This window comes from Talpa occidentalis, unplaced genomic scaffold, assembly GCF_014898055.3.
Source record: "Talpa occidentalis isolate TD23 unplaced genomic scaffold, MPIMG_talOcc4v2.1 talOcc4.12, whole genome shotgun sequence".
In the NCBI taxonomy this organism is placed as follows: Eukaryota; Metazoa; Chordata; class Mammalia; order Eulipotyphla; family Talpidae; genus Talpa; species Talpa occidentalis.
The window spans coordinates 27,155,607-27,177,328 of NW_023601212.1; the positions used below are offsets into that span (position 1 = coordinate 27,155,607).

General features: G+C 44.1%; 1 protein-coding gene across 1 annotated transcript in view; it reads right to left on the reverse strand.

The window, feature by feature from the left end:
- Positions 1 to 518: 518 nt before the first annotated feature.
- The window catches only part of KCNJ1 (potassium inwardly rectifying channel subfamily J member 1), a 33,173-nt gene continuing 11,969 nt past the window's right edge, over positions 519 to 21,722 (reverse strand). Inside the window, exon 2 of the mRNA XM_037504342.2 lies at positions 519 to 2,894. Within this exon, the coding sequence (XP_037360239.1) occupies positions 1,755 to 2,873 (1,119 nt within the window). The 5' untranslated portion in view covers positions 2,874 to 2,894 and the 3' untranslated portion in view covers positions 519 to 1,754. The remainder of the gene's footprint in view (positions 2,895 to 21,722) is intronic.

A 21,722-nucleotide genomic window follows, 5' to 3' on the forward strand; every position in this document is an offset into this window, starting at 1 on the left:
CTCATGACAGCAGAAAACCTCTGGGTCAGCATAGTTTTAGTTCCCTCAGGCTTGTGATACCTGATTTACTCTAGTTTTATCAGTAGATTAAATTGCAACGCCAGCAAACTTCCAGGCACAGGGCAATCTCCTCCATGGGCCAGTTGCATCCATTGTTGTGTTGTGACAAAGTAGGTGGGCCCAAGCCCCTCAGATTCTCTATTGGTCTTGGTCAGGAGGACCAGGGTGCATATATGAATCTGTACAAGATCAAACCCCAGCCTGGGAAAACAAAGCCATCCCTAATAACAGCTGCCACATTATGTGCCAAGACTCACACTGGAGTGATGAGATGGAGCTGAAGAGGAAGGGGCGTGTCTGGAGCATAGACATCTCCTCCTGGGGAAGCGTGACTACAAATGTGTCCTGTTTGCCATCTTCCTTCCCCACCCTCCACTCCCAGAGGAAAGTTCACCCTCAGCAGGATTTCCAGCAGTCTGAATGCACAATAATGACACGTTTGAAAAGTGTGTGCAGTTTCAGAAATTTAATATATTAATCAACACACTGAAAACATTTTGATTCATAAGCAGCTTTGAGTACCACTCTCCAGAATACATTCATAACAAAGTAGGTGGGTAGTGAACAAGACATTCACAGTAAAATCTTCCCCTAAAGATCAGTCTTTATAGTCAGTTGATCCTTTTCAGGAAGATGTGGTGGAGAAAGTGGAGGGGGGCACTCTTCTTACTCTGAGGTCACCTCCATTCCTTTCCCTTTCAAGCTCCTCCCAGCAATAGCACTTCAGTAGAGCCCCTAGGCATAAAAAGAAGATGCTCTTTTTCTCAGAAGCATTATTAATACCTCTAAACTGACTTTGCACCTTCAAACTCTCATTGCCTTCTTAGAAGAACAGGAAATACTCTTTTGAGAGATTAGGATCCCTTTATGCCATTTAATGCAAACTGGAAGAAATATCACCACTATTTTCAAAACAAGCTTGCTTTCTTGTAGGAAGATGTCATCAGGATTCTTGGTGACTTAGCCTCTGTCTAATGTGCCACAAGAGATCACTTGGGCTTTAGCCCACTGAGAACATAAAGCTCAAAGCTTTGGACTCAAAGCTCTGCACATTGGGTGCTTAGAGACACAGAGTTCACGGGCTGAGGCTTCCCTTCACCTCTTGAAACACAGCATGGATACAGAGTGAAATGGAAGCTCCAGAAACCAGGGTCTGAGAAGACAAGAGCTTCTCAATTGTTCTTTGTGTGGTCATCCTTTCTTACTGTCTTTGGTTCATCTCTCCCAACCCAGGAGACAATTTTCTCTTAGTAAAAGCCAATGTTAAAATACCAGTGACTTCTTTCCTATCAGAAGAATTAAAATGAGGGTAGAGTTTTTCCCTGATCCCATCTGCAGCTCACAATTTCTTCAAGACTTTCAAGAGGATTTCATTTGGCCTGTCCCTGAGATTCTTGATGATTTTCACTGTTCCCATCAACATTGCATGATTTCAAATAATCATATTCAAGATTCCAAGTGAGCTCCTGTGGCTCCCTACTTCAGTTTCATAGAAATATGTTGCATGTTCTAATGCAGTTGCCTTTTGGTGCTATGTCACTTATAGAATCATGGTTATGGGGTTCAGAGGCATGGTGCTGGCAGACTCGGAACACTCTTGTCTATTTTCATACCCCAAATTGTTGATTACTTTATCATCTTCTAGTCACTAGGTATCTTTGCCACTTTGTTTTACTTGTGTCAAAAATTCACTGTCACATTTTGGTGTCATCTGTTTCATTGACTTCTGATAAGATGAAGTTGGGGTTATCGTAGCCTCTCTTTGCCCTGGCTCGTGCATCCTTCTCATTATAATGGCACATGGCACAGTGAGGAGTTTCCACCTCCACTGTCTTGCTGAAGTTATGAAAATCCACTCGGTATTTCCCTTCCTTGGTCTTGGATACTATGGGAGCAAAACGGTAGCCCCAAAGCACCTCCTCTGGGACATAGGATGTTCGAACTTGGCAGGTAGCACTGGTTGATTCCACGGTGCCATCTAAAAACACTACTAGTTCAAAGTCCTGCTGGGGGAGGGTTTCTGCTGCCATGTGGAAGAAGGGACTATTATGGTCGATGACGTGGTAAATGGTCAGTGGGGAAATGAAAAATAAATTCTCATTCCCGGCATCAACTACAAAGTTGATATTGATCTGATCCAAAATAATGGTCTCTCCTTCAGGAGTGACTGTGGTCTTCAGAAGTTTTCCATATATGTGACTGCCAATAAGGAGACTCTTCCTAAGATTAGCCACCCGGATCAGGAGACAGAGCTTTCCACCCCGCTTGCTAATCACTGCATTCTTGCTGAATGTGATAGTCTTGGCACATTTTTTGGATCTGGAGATTTTTGCTAAAATGGCACCACACATGAAAGAATTGATGATCACTCCGAGTATAGACTGGAAGATAAGGAGGAAAATGGCTGTGCCACATTGTTCTGTCACGCACCTGAATCCATAACCAATGGTCACTTGAGTTTCTAGTGAAAACAGAAACGCTGAGGTCAAGCCATTAATGTTTTCCACGCAAGGGGTATGGTTGATGGAAGGATGGAACTCTGGGAGATCTTTGTGAATGTAGGCTACGGCATACCACAGAAGACCAAAGAGGAACCAACTCCCCAAGAAGGCTGTGATGAAGATGGTCATTTTGTATCTCCATTTGAGGTCAAGCACAGTCGTCCAGATGTCCACAAAGAATATAAACCTTGACTGTGCGTCCACATTGCCAAATTCTATGTTGCATCTCCCATCCTTGGAGACCAGCCTCGCTCTTTGCCGAGAATGTCCCAAAATTCGAGTGACAAACCATTTCCGAAGATGTTTGAACATCCTTTCTATCAGCAACCTGATCTGAAAACACACCAAAGGAAAAACATTGTGGTTATAATGACAGCGAACTAGGTGTCTTAGATAAAGACCTAATTAGATACGAAAAGAGCATGCAAAATTACTTGGGTTGCTGATCATTTGGATAAGCTGACAAGTTTATTCTTGGATACACAATATTGTTTCCAATAGAAACTTTGTACTCAAAGATCAAATTGTTTGATTATACAGAGGAAAAGTAATTGCAGAGAGATGAAGTGGAAGGAACGTAGGAGAGCATATCTCCAAGTGTTTCCTAACCTTAAATGGTCTCACATGCCCTTGAAAGTTTGTTGATAACTAATTATAACCAGTACTACTTTTTTACTTGATATCATTCTTTAAACTAACTTTCTTTTTTTTCTTTAATAAATTTAGCTTTATGCTAATCAAAAAATCTGTGAAAGCAGAAACTTGATTCACTTTACATTTTTGTAGTATATAAAAATAAATGGAAAAAAAATCTACTTCTAAATCAACTTGTGTACTGCTATTGATAATCCACTATTAAGAGGAATCTTGATCGGATCCAATTTAGTTCTCTCATTTGTCTCAGTTTTCTGAGACTCAGAAACTTGAATGACATGTCAAACCTAATCTGTGGCAGATGACAGCTAGAGCATAAGCTTCCCACTTCCAGACCAGGAAACCTCTACCGAGACACATCCCAGGTATTGGTTGTATGTTATGTAATTAGATTCCCCTAAAACAAGTATTGGTCAACTTCCCTTTTTTTAATGCTTGACACTTGTTAGATCAGATAATTTTTGATCAAGTCCTAAAAGATGATCCCTGTTTTCTCAGTGCATTCCAAAGCCTGCTGCTACTCTGTCTTCATGCTTTGCCAAGATTCCAAAAGGAATAGTATGATAGCTCACATGACCTTCTCTGCTCTCAAGATGAAGAACCGGGGGGCTCTGATTTGAATAATGCACCATAAGGGCTGAGCCAGATTTTATTCATTCCTGGTACCCCAGCTGCCAGCACAGTATAGGGAATTAATGATTTATTCAATTAATATAAATGCAATAATCCAGTGAACAAGCTAAGCTCTTCAAGTACTGTCTGCTCAACACTTTCTTACTGATGACATTAATGTGACTTTTTTTGACTTTACAAAAAAAAAAGGTGAAGGGGTTTTCCCTAAAACAGTCGATGAAGGTAAAACCCAGGGGTCTAAATCCTAGACCACTTCTTGACCTAGGGGTGCCCAGCCCAGTCCCAAGGTGTGCCCACCATGGTGAGCAATATCTTTATGGTATTTTTAATGGAATGCAAATGTGCTTCTAAAATAGATTTCAAAATCCCCCTTCAAAAATATGTTTATTCATACAAACTAGGAAGCGAAACCAACTTAGTGATAAACTTAAACAAAAATGGTAAGCACACGACCTTAAACCAGGTGAAAATGCAAGACGCCTTGGTCGAGAAGAAGTGGTGACAAGAAAACCACAGCTATGGGCATTTGAAATTTTGAGGACAGGTTGCAAAAATATTTAAAAAAAAGAAAATGCTACTAGAACAAACAGAAGTATACAAACTCAGAGGGCCCTGCCCTTAGCCCACCCAATCTTCACTACCCTCAAGTCCCCAAGAGTATTAGGGCACAGTCCCCAGAGAGGGACTGCCAAGGGAAGGGTAGCCATCCTCCTTCTTCCCCAATATCTCTCCCTTTCTCTGCGTGCACATCACATGTTGAAGCTTCCTTCACATGCTGGGATCATCTCCCTTCTTCAGACGCATGGGAGCTCACACCTTTGAAAAAACTTTTCATAAACTGGATCTCAGTTTAGATAACAAATCCTAAAGCCAACGTTAATTAGCACTTTAACCTGCATTCTCTTTGCCTTTATATTAAAACTCCAGAGATGGCTCCTAACACACCAACTTCTGAGTTTTCCCTTCCCCACTACTCTTCTCCAGTCTCTCTTTAATTCATTTCACTTTGAAGATAAAGAATATTTCTGGGGCCTCCCCGGTGGTGCAAGGGGTTAAGCACCTCATTTATGAAGCAATCTGCAGCCTCTGCAGCATGAGTTCGATCCCTGGCCGGCCAGGGAGAAACCCACATGGAGAATCAGACTTCTCTTGACTCACCCGCTGCTCCCCTCAGCAGTGTATTTCAGTCAGTCTGCCTATTCTGTTCCCTGCTCTGTCTCTGGTGAATCCTCACTACCTGCATCTCTGGCTTGTACCCCAGCTCTTGTATGCATAAATAAATAAATCTTTAAAAAAAAAGAATATTTCTGTCAGGTGAGTAAGAATCCCCTGCATGATCTCTTGGATATATTTGTATTTCATGGCCTACTTTCATAACAAAATATGATCTTCCTGATCATGTAAAGAGTTGAAACAAAAGCAAACCACCTATAAAACTGTCCCAAGATTGTCTGAACTTAGCACCATCCTAAGTAGCATCTGTGGCTGAGCAAAGCAAGAAAGTGCTGCTGCATGTTGGTCTCTTATGCAGGCTGATTTTTTTAGACCCAGACTGATTTACTTTAGATTTTAGTCAGTGGACTGATACTAATTTGTACTAGCTGGAAGATATTTAATTCGATAATGGACTTGCGTGGTTTAAACCAAGGCAATTGGTTGTTCTCAGACCAAATCCTGAGTTGGATGTGCACTTGTTTTCAAACCTCATGTGCCTTGAACACCATCATGCTAAGACTTGACAAACCACCAGCGAAGGTCCCTGGGAAGCAGGCATGTCCCCATCTATTACTCTGCTCCTTGGCCATGCTCTGTCACTCTTTTGCTATTTCTCCTAGGTCATGCTCAATAACTTTTTACCAAAAGCAATTCATTATTATCAACTCCCCAACCCATTTCTCTGGAATACACTGAGATGAGGTACTGTAATTTCCAAATGTTCACAACAGTACAGGTGAACATGAAGACACAGAAAGTACATATTTGTATGCTGAAAGTAAGGTCACACCAGGAAGAAATAAGATCACCCACTAATCTCCCTTTACAACAGTCACTGTTATGCAAGAAACTGAGCCTTTATTGCGGGATTTATTTTATAAAATCTGCCATTTACTGAAGGTACTTTTTATATGTACTGGATTATCCAATGCTGTTAATTTATTTACTCAGAGTGAGAAGAATTGTACTTAGAGAATAGGTGTAAGGATATAGGATAAATTCATCCTCTGACTAAACCTAACATTCACACACCAGATCCATTCTACCCAGCTCATAACATCTTATTTTGCATAGACAATGGCATCTAATCTAACCACAAACAGAACCACTCTGTAATTTTTGAATTATTGGGTGATTAGAGATTGACCCTGGTGTCTGGGTTATGTAACATGCATATTTTTAGGTTACTTTCTATTGAAATCAGTAAATCTTAATAGCAAGCAAAGGGCTGTACATTAGCAAATATTTACCAAGACATTTTTAGTGGCCTGGCAGGGAAGATAGATTATATTATTGTCAATTTTTTCTTCAATGCTCAAGCCTTCTTGTTCTGTAAATAGTCAATTCCCAGTAAAGAGACATCTAGTAAACTTTCTAAACATGGAGGATAAGCTGATTATGTAGGATATTAAAGACAAATAGAATCTGTTTCTGTTTTCAAGGAGTTCACACTGGAATGGGGATGTGAGCTCAGTAAATCAGCAATGACAATGTGGTATGGTTTGTATAATGGCCAGAGGAACACCTTTTCTAAGAGATCTCTATTCAGTGTACATCCACCCTCTGCAAAAACATTTCAACTGTCAGAAAACCCATTGTCTCCATGAGTATTTTGACTTATTAGTTGAATATTATTCAACAGGGATGTCTTGACATCAGTATATGAAGCACCAGGGTGGATAACAGAGAAAGAATTCTTCACCAAGTGGACAACATCTTCGTCATAGAGAAGGAACCTCCAGTTAAGTGTGGGGGTAGGAGAGGCCAAGTGCTGATAAGCAATGTCATGCCATGCAGTATGATATGAGCCAGATAGAAATCAGTGGGAGTGCTCTGGGGAGCACCTTATCTCAGGAGTGGAGAAGGGCCACTGAGACCAAGATTGAAGATGGCGCTCAAGTCACACACGGTAAGAAAAAACCCTTTGTTGAACGATCGCATACCAATTAATCAATGCATGTGTAAAAGCATGGAGTTTGCTGTCCTGTATCTGCCTCACCCTCTAACAGATATGTCAAAAGAGACGGTGGTGTGGGTGTAACCACACTGAATTGTAATGGTGTATGTGACTCACATTAAGGTGTCATTGTGTAGCAGGGGCTACAGAACAGAGAGCCTGGAGCAGAAAGCCATGCCGGGTAAATAGTTAACAAAGTTGGGATCTCGTGAGACACTGGGCTGAAAAGGCCAGCAAGGGCCAGTGCACTCAGCACTCAGTCCACCTGTGAGATATTTTTGTTGTAGACCTAGAAGAGAGACTAGTCAAAAGAATAGTACTCCAGTCTGCTTTGGGGATCACTCATGATAACCCCTAGTTAGTCTGAAGCCTCTTCCACTTAGCAGCCCTTCAAATTCTTAAAAATAGGCATGTTTTCCTCCAGAATCTCCTTTTTACCATAATAATGCACACTTCATTTGCACGCAATGCCTACATCAGCCAAACCCCACTTCATTTTAAGTGAAGTAGCTACAGGTTATGCTCATGGGTGACATTTGAAGAACCAGCACAGAAGCTGTGCTTTTGCAGACATTCACTAGAGAATAAGTTGTTATGAAATGGGAGTTTCCTACACACTTATCACATGGCCTCCTGCCCACTCCCAGCATGCTTTGGTAGCCACTATATCAGAGATAGGAAGACAAATAGACGTGGCTTTAATTATCTGTTACTTAGAATTACAGGCTGATTCTCTATACAGATGAAAACCCATTTCTGTTGTCAGATCTCTCACAGCTCACACACACACACACACACATACACACACACACACACACACACTTATTTCTTTTCGGAATGCCCATGGGAGTCAAGATTTTTTTTTAAGATTTATTTATTTATGTATACAAGAGCTGGGGTACAGGCCAGACATGTGGGGGGTGAGAGGAGTCACCAGAGACAGTGGGGAACAGAACAGGCAGATTGACTGAAATACACTGCTGAGGGGAGCAACGGGCGAGACAGGAGAGGTCTGCTGCGCCATGTGTGTTGCTCTCTGGCTGGCCAGGGATTGAACTCTGCTGCAGAGGCTTTGGATTGCTTCATAGTGCAGTGCTTAACCCCTTGCTCCATCAGAGAGGCCCGGGAGTCAAGATTTTATGTTAGAGGTAGAAAATAGGGGCCTGAGAACAGAAAGTGAATGATTTTCTGCTAGTCCTTTGCAACGCTGGAGAAGAAATTCAAATTTCATTGAAAATGTACTGATTTATTTCAGTTCAACAGTCAATTGAATCAACAGACATTTCTGAAGATTTACCATCAGGGGCTATGGAATGGGATTATGATCTCTCCCACTAGTCAAGATAATCCAGGGGCCTCCCTGGTGGCACAAGGGGTTAAGACACAACCTATGAAGCTATCTGCAGCCACGTAGCACGAGTTCAATCCCCGCCCAGGGATTGAAGTACCCACATAATGCAGTAGACCTCTCCTGACTCGCCCGCTGCTCCCCTTGGCAGTGTATTTCAGTTAATCTGTCTGTTCTGTTCCCCACTCTGTCTCTGTACCCCAGTTGAGTGTGAGGGTAGGCCTGTACCCCAGTTCTTGTATGCATAAATAATAAAATAAATCTTGAAAAAAAAGATAATCCAGCAGATACTCTGCTTACAGAACATCTACTCCGCACCAGGTGCTAAGCTAGGAAATAAAAGATGGAAAATTCCCTGCTTTCAAGTTGCTGACAGGTAAGCCACTCAACCACTGCAATGCACAGATTGCCTTCCCTGAAAGGGTCAGGGATGGGGTTTTAAAGTGATCACCAAAGAGGAGACCCAACAGGTTAGGTGTCAAGCTTGGATGCAGCAACACACCTCTGCTAAAGATGTGAAACAAGTGCCTGTGACTGCTGCTGTGAGAACTTCCTGTTTTCTATGAAAATGATCTCAAGCTATTGGAGGATGACCACCCAGCTGGACGCTAACATTACCAAGCCACAGAGCATCCACCCGTCCAGCTCCCAGACTGCTCCTTCCTACCCAGAACCCATTGCACACGGAGGGAGTTGCTTCCCTTTTGTCTGACAGTTTCCAGAGATGTCACCTCTAATTCTTTATCTCTCTCAGGAGGCTCATTTGGTGTCATCATGAGCTTCTCTTAAATAGAACTTGGCCAGGCCAGTGGAAACAATTTTTCTTGGCCTCATGGACATATAAAAAAGGCATCTGAACTTCAAGACTTTTCCAGGCTAGATATGGAAAAGCACTTCAGGAAAACCTCACCTTTCCCTGGGGGTGAGAAACACAGGAAGCTGCACAGGCCTCCTCCACTGTGCTGTGTCCAACTCCTTCCTAAAATTCCAGCTCTTTCCAGAGAAGAGAATTGGGAAACAAGAGCCAGGGAATCACAGGGCCTGGTATGGTTGGTGCCCTCCTAAGGCACACCAAGTTCTGTCAGCTTCTCCGGCGCCAGTTGGTCCAGCAGCAGCATCTGAGGAGAGGCATGCTGTGTGTGGGAGATCAGAGAGGAGGCTGTGGCCCAGCTAATAATCCAGGGCAGCACAGCAGAGTGGAACTCGTCCAGCATGGACATGAATTTGGAACTCAGCTCTGCCACTTAAAAGCAAGTGACCTGAGAAATCTACCTAGTCTTTCTGAGCCTCAATTTCTTCACCTGTAAAGTGACTGTAAAAATATACTTTCAAAGGTCAGAGTCCAACTTAAATGCCACCGCATAGAGAAGGTTCCTAGAACATAGCAACCTTGCAGGGAATAGTAGCAACTGTGACTATCAGTTTACTAATTTAAACCTGTGAAACAGATAAACCAGGGGTCACAAACCTGTGCCATTTGGGGCCCCTTCTATGAGCTAAATGGGCTGCTTGCAGATGAGTTAAATGAAAGAGAAGCTTCCTCAGTTACAAGAGTCACAAAGGTTCTGACAATTTGTCAATACTGGAAACTGCTGGCTTCAGAGTCCACCCCCCATGTGGAAGAGACCACCTGGAAAATGCCAACATGTTTTCATAAAGGATTTGTCTACTACTAGGGCAGAAGTCTTATCTTGGAGAGATGGGAACTGGGCAGAGAGAGAGAATCATCCTTGGCAAGCCAGACAGAGGCATGGTGCCCAGGGCTGATATTGTTCTTCTCTTACACAGACATCACCTATGATTCGATGGAGTCACTTAATACATACTGGTCTAGTGAAAAAGAAATAAGCAGCCCTGACATCTGGGGCTGTCATGGTAATAGAGCGGGGTCCTGGTGTTGCTAGAGGCTATCTGGCACCCCGAAGTAGGCCTCGGTGTTCTCTGGCTGAACACAAACAACTTCACAGAATGCCAACGTCATACAGGACCACTCTGCAATCAATTGTGTCTGAACACAGACAAAAACATGAACTTTGACCAAACCACAAAAATGACTAAATATCCCCCTATCCTGGATATTGCCAGCGCTCACTGCTTCTTGACCAAAAGCAGCTTTGGCCTCACATGAGCCTCTCCTTTTGGACAATAAATTTGTTAACATCCTCAATCACAGAATTACCCCCACTTCTTGACAAAACATCTAACCCATAGTAAAGTATTGCTTCCTTACACCTGCCCCAAAGCACCTAAAACAAGCCCCAATCCTATTTGAATCCTTTCTAACAACTTCTTAGGGAGGCTTCCCACAGTTTCCCATGGTGGGTGTTCTCATCAGCTACAAAAGGCAACTCATTCAATTACAGGGGTGACCTCTTTGGCTGGAAGGCACTGACACCACAAAAGGACACGAGAGCACAGAGAATAAGATGTGTGAGTCAGGTGTCATAAAGACGTCATGAAAGCCAATAGGTGAGAACCAGCTCCATTCTGTGGCTTACAAAAGTCACACACATGTAGGTACACTTTGTGCCCATGTTTGCTTTTGTTCCCGGATGTAAAGAATCAAAGAAATAGCCACATCTAAATACAAAAGTCATTAAGATGTGTTAGTTAAAAATTTCAAGTTCAGGTTTTAAATTCCATGTGGACGTGTTGGCCAGCAGCATTGATCATCCTAAGATAATCATATTCTCACTGCCAAGACCCCTGTCTCTTGGTGGCACCTGGCTATGGTCCCCGTGGGAATTATCAGGAAGTGTGACATTCCCACCAGCACAGTCAGTGAAGTTAGACCTAAGTCGGGTGTACTCAGGCTCTTGCCAGTCTTCGGTGACAGCATGCAGGTGCTGTGCAATCAGAAACCTACCCCTTGGAACGCAGATGATTATTCTGAGTGTGTCTGCGATTTTGTTCCCTTATTGTTCTTTATAACAATTTCTTATTTTAAAGAGATTACTTTATTTATGCATACAAGAGCCGGGTGCAAACCAGGGTGGGGAGGTGAGAGGATTCGCCAGAGACAGAGTGGGGAACAGAACAGGCGGATCCACTGAAATACACTGCTGAGGGGAGCAGCAGGCGAGACAGGAGAGGTCTGCCTCACCATGTGGGTCACCTCCCTCGCCAGCCAGGGATGGAACTTGTGCTGCTATGGCCGGCAGAAGCTTGACAGCGCTGTCCTTAACCCCTGTGCCAACAGGGAGGCCCATATAATGATTTCTTAAGGTATTTTGGAAATACCTTTAAGTGTGTCTCAACCATGCAAAAGAGGACTGAAAGGGATACTTCACCTCTGCCTGGTTCAGGGATTTGAAGAGATAGCAGCACATCCCGGGGGGCTGTGAGGAGTGGTGACAGCAGAGTGACAGAGCCCTAGAGGACACTTGAAACTGGTTGCTACACAGGTGAACCTACTTGACTTCTATTCCAAATAGACTTTCTAAGAATTCTTCTCTTCTAAACTTCAGAGTTCTTTCTGTACTTTGCCAAGGGAAGGTGTTGCTTTATTGGGTATAAGTAGACTAAGCTAGAGGGAACTGGTAAACCAAGGTAAAAGTGAAGACACATATGACTCAAAATAAATGAAGAGAAAAACCAGGGGTGAGAAAGGTCTCTGGAGAGCGAAAGGGCAGGGCTGCCAGGAAGGGTGTCAGTACCCTGCTTTCAGCTCCAAAAAACAAGCCGCATTCTGTGTGAACAGCGCCCTCTACAGCACAACGCAAATAATGTCTCCCTGGAGTCTTAAATTTCTGGGGCTGGGAAAGCCTACAGTGTTGACCCCTCATATTTAATTCTCACAATAACCCTAGGAAGTAGGAAACTGAAATTAAGAGAAGTTAAGCAGTTTTCTCAAGGTTACAAAGCAGAAAGTCAAAAGAGCAAAGAATAGTGGAATCTAAATCCGACTAACTTGCTTTTAATCCTTATGGCATATTCCAAATAGTTGCTAAACAATATAGAGGGAAGGCAAACATTTATTCCACACTTATTTGCCAAGCACTGAGAATGGTGACTCTCCATGCATATTCTTGTTTAATGTAGACATCACACAGAGGGTAAGAGCTAACAGGAGCCCAAAACTTTTCTTTTCTTTTTTTAAGATTTATTTTATTTATTTATGCAAGCACTGGGTACAGTCAGAAGCAAAGGAGGGTGAGAGAATTCACCAGAGCCAGAGCGGGGAACAGAACAGGCAGACTGACGAAGTACACTGCTGAGGGGAGCAGCGGGCACTGCAGGAGAGGTCTGTCGCACCATGTGGGACCCTTGCCCGGTGGTGGGAGATCGAACTGGAGCTGCAGAGGCTGCTGCAGCTTCGCAGCCCAGCGCTCAACTGCTGCACCACCAGGGGAGGCCCTCTTTTCTTTTCTTTTTTCTTTTCTTTTCTTTTCTTTTCTTTTCTTTTTTCTTTTTCTTTCTTTTCTTTTTTCTTTTCTCTTTTCTTTTCTCTTTTCTTTTCTCTTTTCTCTTCTCTTCTCTTCTCTTCTCTTCTCTTCTCTTCTCTTCTTCTCTTCTCCTTCCTTCCTTCCTTCCTTCCTTCCTTCCTTCCTTCCTTCCTTCCTTCCTTCCTTCCTTCCTTCCTTCCTTCCTTCCTTCCTTCCTTCCTTCCTTCCTTCCTTCCTTCCTTCCCTTTAAAAGGGCAGGTTTATTAGGAAAAGGAGAAAGGAAAAAAGAGAGACATCTGCATAGTCACAGGCAGGCAGGGAAGAGAACCGCTCCAAACCTACTTTAGATACTGAATCCAAATAGATAGGGTGGGGGTAGGTTAATAAAGAGGGGGCAAGTTTCCAGCAATAAGGAAGAGGGAAAGCAAAAGCACCCGAAATGGAGACACGTGGTATGGGCATGCGGCCCCATGGAGAGGGTGCAGGGTTCAACGACTTGGACCAAAGCATTCATGTTGGAGCTGTTCACAGGCTCCAGTGTCATAAGAAGAACCCCTTCATTGTAGGCAAAGGCCAGACATGCTCATGCTGCCAAAATAATTAAGAGGCAATCATGGAAAGTGCTGGAGAGACACTGGCAGGCACTGTGAAACATCTCTGGTGGTTTCTACAGATTGTCCTGACTTGCCTTAAGTGACCTAACAGTATGGAATGGCATCTTCATTTGGAGACATCTATCGATGTCTATGGGCTCAGTCACTGCAGCTTCTACAGCCAAAATTTTGTTGCACTGGTAGTGGCCAATATGGGAACAGGGACTTTTTCTCCCCCTCAGGATGAGGAGTATCCCTAGCCTTGGTGAGCTGAGACCTCATGGTCTCCCTGGACCTTGGACTTGGAGATGACCAGTTCAGGGGCATTTATTGAATGCCGTGGTCAGGCCTAGGCAAAAGGCCTAAGACATCAGGATGTACATTTGAGTCCTAGCCCCGCCTCATACAAACTGTAGATGTGGGAAAGTTGCTTAAATTTTCTGACCCGGAACCCCTGCCATTTTCCTTGTTGGGAAGACCTGCCACTCTACTCTCTACCCCTTTCACCCCCAAATACACCAGGCTGACTTCTTGGTCTCAACTTAAATGTCATTTCTCAGAAAGAATCTTAAATGTCAGTTTCTTAAAGAGAAATGAGCTCTTCACCATCCCCTCATTTAAATCTGGTTCCCTTCTCTTACAATTATTTTATTGCTCTTTATTGTTTCTTGGTAGCACTTATAGTAATATTGATTTATATGTTTACTTTTGTGCTGGCCTGAGGGCAGAGAGCCCATTCATCTCCCTTGCTGGCATATCTCCTCTGCTGGCATAGCCCAGTATAGGGGTGATGAACTAGATGTTCAACAAATCGTTGTCACCAAAAAAAAAAAAAAAAAAAAATTACAGGGAGGTGTGCATGACCTCATAGAGGTTCTGTGTGGAGGGTAACAGAGCCTAATGCCACTGTGTAATGGGGGTACTCCATAACCACTCCATGGAGCAGATGATTGGGTTACAGAGGTTTTGCCTAAGTGGCCGCAGGATCCTCAGAACCAAACCCTTATTGGGCTTTCTGGGAACATGACTCACTCATTGAGAAGTTAATGTGAATATAAAGCCACCCACCTCTGTCTGAAGAGGTGATTTTTCAAAACTTTATGTATTAGCAAAACTTGTATTGCCAACAAGAACTGCTGGATCTGGAATTCCAGTTGCTGAGCTTGAAATTTGCTAATTTGTCTTTGTCATTACTTGGGATTAAGATAAAAGCATGGTTGGAAAGAGACCTGGAGGAACAGTCTCTATGAATCCTGAGTGAAATTTCAATCAGTCTGTCCCAAGAACAAATGGCAGTTTCCATGTTGGAAAAGGCAGAAGGGTCAGTCCTGCTTCCAGCTGATGCTTCCAATTCTGATGTCAACTCAAGTTCTTTGAATTGAGGGCCACTACCCTAACAGGTGGATTCTAGGTTCTCATCAACTGATAACTGAAAATAAAAATTAACATAATGATCCCAGTCTCATAACCTTTTTATTCTCATTATTCTTTTTTAAAAGATTTATTTATTTATTGATACAGAACTGGGGTACAGACCAGATGCGTGGGAGGGTGAGAGGATTCACCAGAGACAGAGCGGGGAACAGAACAGGCAGACTGACTGAAATACACTGCTGAGGGGAGCAGTGGGTGAGTCAGGAGAGGTCTGTTTTGCCATGTGGGATTCTTGCTGCCTGGCCAGGATCGAACCTGTGCTGCAGAGGCTGCGGACAGCTTCACAGTGCGGCACTCAACTGCCTGCACACCAGGGAGAACCTCTTCTCATTATTCTTTAAAAATACCCATGCAATGAAAAAAAAAATCATTGTAAATGTCTATATATGTAATCTTATACTGAAATCAATATAGTTCTTAAAAGATAGTATATGAACAGAAATCACCTGTAGTAATTGATATTCCATAAGCATTAGGATATTAGGATATTTAAAGGAATCTTTACTGAATTAATTTGTCACGTTAAAAAAATTGCACGAGGGGCCTCCCTGGTGGTGCAAGGGGTTAAGACACAGCCTGTGGAGCTGTCAGCAGCCACTGCAGCACGAGTTCGATCCTAGGCCGGGGAGGTGACCCACATGGCTCAGCAGACCTCTCCTGTCTTGCCCACTGCTCCCCTCAGCAGTGTATTTCAGTCTGTCTGCCTGTTTTGTTCCCCACTCTGTCTCTGGTGAATCCTCTTACCCTCCTCTGGCCTGTACCCCAGTTCTTATATACGTAAATAAATAAATATTTTTAAAAACTGCACAAGAAATAATCATCTTTTCATTTGTTTATCTTATAAAGTGTGTGTGTTGAGGGAGTGGGGGGTTTCTTTTTCTAAAAGTGTGTTTTTCCAAAATACTTTTAACAAAATGATTTTAAATTTCATCTATTGAGCCACTCACTTCAAATGGTGTTGGGCTTAATAAAAGAATTTAAATGTTACAAAGAACGGTTGTGTTTTTTATGTGTGTAAAGAGCATAGTCTTTTAGCTCTCTGTATTTCGTTTGGTACTATATCGACTTAGTCTTTCCAGCCCTAGAATGAATGAATTCTATTAACATGTGGACCTAAGTCCTTGAGATTCTTCAGCATTAAAATATACTTTGCTTTTAAGAAAACATCTAGAATTCCAAAACTTGACAATTTATATAACAGGAGGCTAATTCGACTAAGGTCTTGAGGAAGGGCATCAGGGAACTAGAATTCAGGACACTGCACCCATGGGTGGTACAGCCCATTTCTGAACACCAAGTGCTAGAGTTTGGAGGAGAATCTGGGCACTGCCGATCTCACATGCTCATGTTTGATAGTTCCCTGTCACCAGCCCATCAGGTGGCCTACCGGGCAGGACTTAGAAAGTGAGATGGTGGGGTGTGAACATGGAGCCAATCCTCTGCCATTTCTATCTGTAAGGGATGATGTGACTTCCCTGAGTGTCAATTTCTTCGTCAGAAAAGTGGGGGCACTCAGATGTATCTTACACTTGCATTCAGAGAGCTTAGACAATGGCTGGACACGGAAAGTGACCAAGCTTCTGTAACACCACTCCCAGCTCTGATTTCTCTTTCAAGTGCTAGCCAGGCATTGAAAGAAAGATCCTGTCATGTCATTATCTGTGATGCCTTTTATTCCAGCTTCTCTCAGTGTTCAGGCTGCAAGAGCTTCCCAGAAAGGTGATAGAAAGGGCAAGGCTCTAGAACAAACCACAGGGCAGTGGATTAACTGGAGAGCCGTGTTCCTGTTGATTCTATTGCTCTGCCCTGGGGAGCTTCTGAGGGTCAATGATTACCAACATTGGCTTGGGTTCCACCGAGCCATCGGACTTACATTAATGGGGCGGCACGTCACCCACCCTCCCATGTTCAAGTGCTTTCTGGGAAAACCCTGGAGGCAGAGAGAACAAAGCCAGCAGCCTCGGTGACCCTTTTGCTCCATGCCACAGTCGTCCTTGGGCCCAAGCTGCATTCATTTTTGGGGTTCTTCCAGTCACCTGGCAGAGGCCACCCCAGGGAGCCCTCTCAAGATTGGGACACTGCTATAGAGACCTCCTACTTGACTCTTCGCAAGGCTGATGGGCTACTAGTCATCTACCTAGCAATTCTCTTGAACTGTTCTTGACTGATTTTCACATCTTCCACTGAAACGAGGAGGCTGAGTTGGAAAAGGGGGACATGCAGCCCCAACTTCAGAGCCAAGCCATGACAGGGCAAACCTACCTCCCAAAAGAAGACCAGTGGCACCTACAGCAGATCTGCTGGCACACTTTCTCTCATTTCTTTCTCATTTTTTAAACTTAGTAATATGTATAATGACCTAGAAAAGGTGAAGTGAAATTTACTTTATATCCTCTGATGTGCCCTTCTATCATAATCACACCAAACTAAAACAATCTTTTTAATCCCCAAAATATTACTTAACCTCTCTGAGCTGTAGTTTTTCAGGCTAAAATAGTGATTATAATGCCTGTTTTTCATTATGGGAATTAAATGGAGAATACACATATCCACACAAAAACTTTGCAGAAGCATTATTCATAAGAGGCAACAAGTAAAAACAGCCCAAATGTAAATCAATGATGAGTCAATAAGTAAAATGCAGATAGCCATACAAAGGAATATTATTTAGCTATAAAAAAGGAACTGACACAGCTTAATGAGAAAAGCTAGATGCCGTATTATTCCATTTAAACAAGTGCCTTGAACAGGCAAAGCTATAGAGAAAGTTAGACTAGTAGTGTCAAGGAGTGAAATGGGGAGTAACCACTGATAGGTGAGGAGTTTTTTTAAGGTGATAAAAACGCTTCAATATTGATTGTGGTGATAGTTGTACTACTTTGTGCATATTCTGAAAAAATGTTATTGTACACTTCAAATAGGTACACTGTAAGCTGGTGAATTATATACCAATAAATTGGTACACTACAGTGGGTAGGGGGGAGGAGAAGAGGGATTAGGTTCAGAAAAAGGAAGTGGGAATTGTATGGGGAATATAACCAAAATGAAAATGCATACATTATGCAAAAATGAAAAATGATGTAAGAATTAAAATTAAGGGCCTCCCCTGGTGGCGCAGCAGTTGAGCGCTGGGCTGCGAAGCTGCCTGCAATCTCTGCAGCGCCAGTTCGATCCCCGGCCACCAGAGGAGGAGGGTCCTACTTGGCGCGCAAACCTCTCCTGCTGCCCGCTGCTCCCCTCAGCAGTGTACTTCGGTCCTTCTGCCTGTTCTGCTCCCCCCTCTGGCTCTGGTGAATTCTCTCGTGCTCCCACGCTTCTGACTGTACCCAGTGCTTATATAAATAAATAAATAAATAAATAAATAAATAAATAAATAAATAAATAAATAAATAAATAAATCTTTAAAAAAATTAAAATAAATACATACTAAAAAAATAAATCATTCATCAAAACAAGAAAAAAAAATGAAACAGGAGCCTCCTTGGTGGTCTAGAGGTTAAGTGTCAGCACCGTCACCGCAAAGGCCTGAGCTCAATTCCAGGCCAGGGAGATAACTCACATGGCACAACAGACCTCTCCTATCTCATCCGCTGCTCCCCTCAGCACTGTATTTCAGTCAATCAACACATTCCGCCCCCGCCCCATCCTCATCTCTCCATTTCTCTTCCTCTGTCTGTCTTCTGGCACCAGCCTAGAAGTGCTACGCTGGCCTGTTCTGGGCATAGGTTGAACTTGACACCTCCCTTTGAGAACAAGTGGTCACTATGATTCTGAAGTCATCACTGTTAAAATTCTTTTCTTGGTTGCAAGTGTCTGGAGATACAGAAATCATTTTGTATAATTGGTTTACCTCTAAACAGAAGCTCTGCTAACATATGGGAGACATCCATGCTCTAGGCATCAATAAAAGAAATTCTTTCTCACCCTGTCCAGGTGGTGAGAGGGTGGAGCAGCTGAGGCTGAGCTGGGTGTCCCCTGCTCACCTTCACCTGGGCTGCACAGGGCTGAGAATCAAGCACATCAAGACTCTAAAGCGGCAGCTCCGGGAGAAGCTTTTCAGCTCTGCCCACTCACCTGTCACACCTCCCAGGGCTGGGGGACCAGCTACAGTCAAGTTCTTGTGAGCCAGGTCTGCAGCTCCCAAAGATGGGCAGGCCCACAGGCTCCTGGACTGCCTGACGGGATGCCCTTGGGTGGGGTGGGAGGAGTCACAGGGCTGGGCCTCAGCCCGCTGTCCTTAGCTGGGTCTCAACGTGGCTACAGCGCTCGCAACACCTTCCACGATCTCCCATCTGCTCATTCTCATTCAGGAGCTTCATTTCATTCTCTCACCATTTCGCCTTCCCTTAGCACATTTCATTCATTCATTCATTCACTTATTTTTAGCATTTTGCTCTTTGCCCATAACCTTTATTCCTGGGGACAGCAACATAAAAATATGATTCTTTATGATGACCCAGCAGGACCCCACCGATAAGCTAGTACCCACTTTGGGCCATTAAAACCTCCTCCTTGGCCCCATTTTCCCCGTATTGTTCCTGCCCCCTGACTCCCACACACTAAGGGAAGAGAAGGAGCCGGGATGAAGCGTGAGTGGGATGGAATGGGGGTCCTCCACTCATGCTTCCGTGGCTGACAGCTGGGTAGGGGGAGCTTTCTGGAACCCAGAGTCAGGCCTCTCAAGGGAATGACAGAAAACCACCCACTGTGTGTTCCCAAGGGTTCCCTTTCCCCAAGGCAGGGCTGGATGCTCTTTGCCCACTCCCTGAAAAAAAGGCCAACACCAAGAGCAAGAAAGAATGTACCAGGTCACTCCCTCTCTCTATTTCCAGTTGCTTACTTTAAAAAAAAAATTCCTTGCCTGGATTAATAGAAAGATGTGTTTGATGACAACATGAGGACCAGACCTGCGTCTTATTACCTGTCACAGGCAAGTGATGGTTTGGAGGGAAGAATCTAACATCTAGCCCTAGTCATACATGGGTGCAAGTTCCATGGAAAGAAATGAGGCCAGTCTTCCTGGAAAGGGAGTGTGGGTGGTGAGACTTGTGGTCCTTGTCGCCGCACAGGCTGTGGGTGATGGATCGGGCAGCTCCTGTTCTCACAGAGCTAATTTCTCCAATGTCGTCAATTAAATTTGGGCAAGGGAGAGAGGAGAAAAGAAAGATTCACTAAGAGTGGCTAATGAGCACAGAGCTCCTGGGACTCATTGTTTATGTTTGCTTTCCTTCTCTCTTCTTTTTTCCTTGCTTGCTTTTTTTTTTTTTTGCTACGTCTGTCTCACCACTCTGCCCATATCTCAATTGCATCCCCTCTGCCACAGCTGCTGTTACCTGGCTCACTTTTTTTTTTTTAAGATTTATTTGTTTATTTATACAAGCACTGGGTGCAGTCAGAGGCGTGGGAGGGTGAGAGAATTCACCAGAGCCAGAGTGGGGAACAGAACAGGCAGACTGACGAAACACACTGCTGAGGGGAGCAGTGGGTGGGCAGGAGAGGTCTGTCGAGCCATGTGGGACACTTGCCGACCGGCCGGGGATAGAACCGGGGCTTCAGAGGCCACAGGCTGCTTCGCAGCCCAGCGCCCAACCCCTGCACCATTGGGGAGGCCCCTGGTTCACTTTTCTTATCCTTCACTTTTCTTATCCCACCATAGTCCCAATAAGTACACTCCCTTTCCAGCCTCCTTGCGATTGTGGCATGGCCTGTCTTGTTAAGGCTCCCTGGAGCTGCTCGGAGTCAGATGGAAAAGAGGCTGGAAGGAAGAATGCAGGAAGTCTGCAGAGATAGACCTGGACTTAACACTGAGTGAAATGCTGGCTGCTGCCACCTGCAGTGTGAAGCCTAAGCCATGGGCAGCACTAAGGCTGACAACATCACTGCAGAAAGCCAGCAGCTGGGGTTCCACAGATGTCCCCAAGGTAGTGAAGGGCTAGGCTGTAAGGGGTAGAGATCTTTGTTTAAAACCTACTCCTTCCACTTGTCAACAAGACAAATGACTTTGCTTCCTTGGTCCTGAGCAATCCCTATAAAAATGCCTGTTTCATGTCTCTGTTCAATGACAGAAGACCTGTGTGCCAGAGCCAAGAGAGGATTCAGAGACAGAGCCCCCAGCAGAGCGTCCAGCACATGGAAACACTGGATAATGTCAGACCCCTTCCTTCTCAGCAGGGCTGATGAGCCCTGGTGGAGAGACACCCAAAAGTCAAGTTGGCATTTGGGGGATCATTGTAACTCCAGGTCTGAATCTGAAGAGCACTGGCTCAAGAACCAAGTCCAAAGTGCCCACATGAACCACAGAGGAAATGCAGGGAAGGCAGCCCTGCAGGGGGAGACACCAGACCTTGGAAAGCATCCCTCTGTCTCCCTTCCCTGTCTTCCTAGCTCATCCAGAAGGTTTCCCACCAGAATCTCCGGGAAGGGAAGGACAGTGGGGGCCCTGGGCTGCTTTAGGGGAACTGTTAAGGAGCACCTTTGCATACATGAAGGCTTTGAAGAAGGTTTTCAAGGGATAACACTGTATCTGCTGCTCAGGAGAAATTAACAAAGGGGAAAAAAGATTGAGGATCAGAAAGAAAAAGATTGCCCACAAAACGATGAGATTAGATTAGGACATGGAGATCCAATTGTGCCAGAACAATTGAATTTCCTCTGAGGTTTGCATGACTAGCCTTTCAGATCCTGAGGCAGCTGGAGGATGGACTTGCTGAGGACGCCTGGCAGGAATTTCCTCTGAAAGCTCTTAGCGGGAATTCAGGTCCCACGATTACCGGACTGGGAGGGAGAAGAGCAAATCCACCCTTGCTTAGGGGCGTGGTCATCGTGTGTTGAAATTCCTGCTCTGATAAAATTGTCCTGGCACCCTCGTCTTTTCCTTCTTAGCTCCAAATGCAACTTCAGTTACACTCATTTTGTTTCATCCAGGCCTCCCTCATCTCTGGA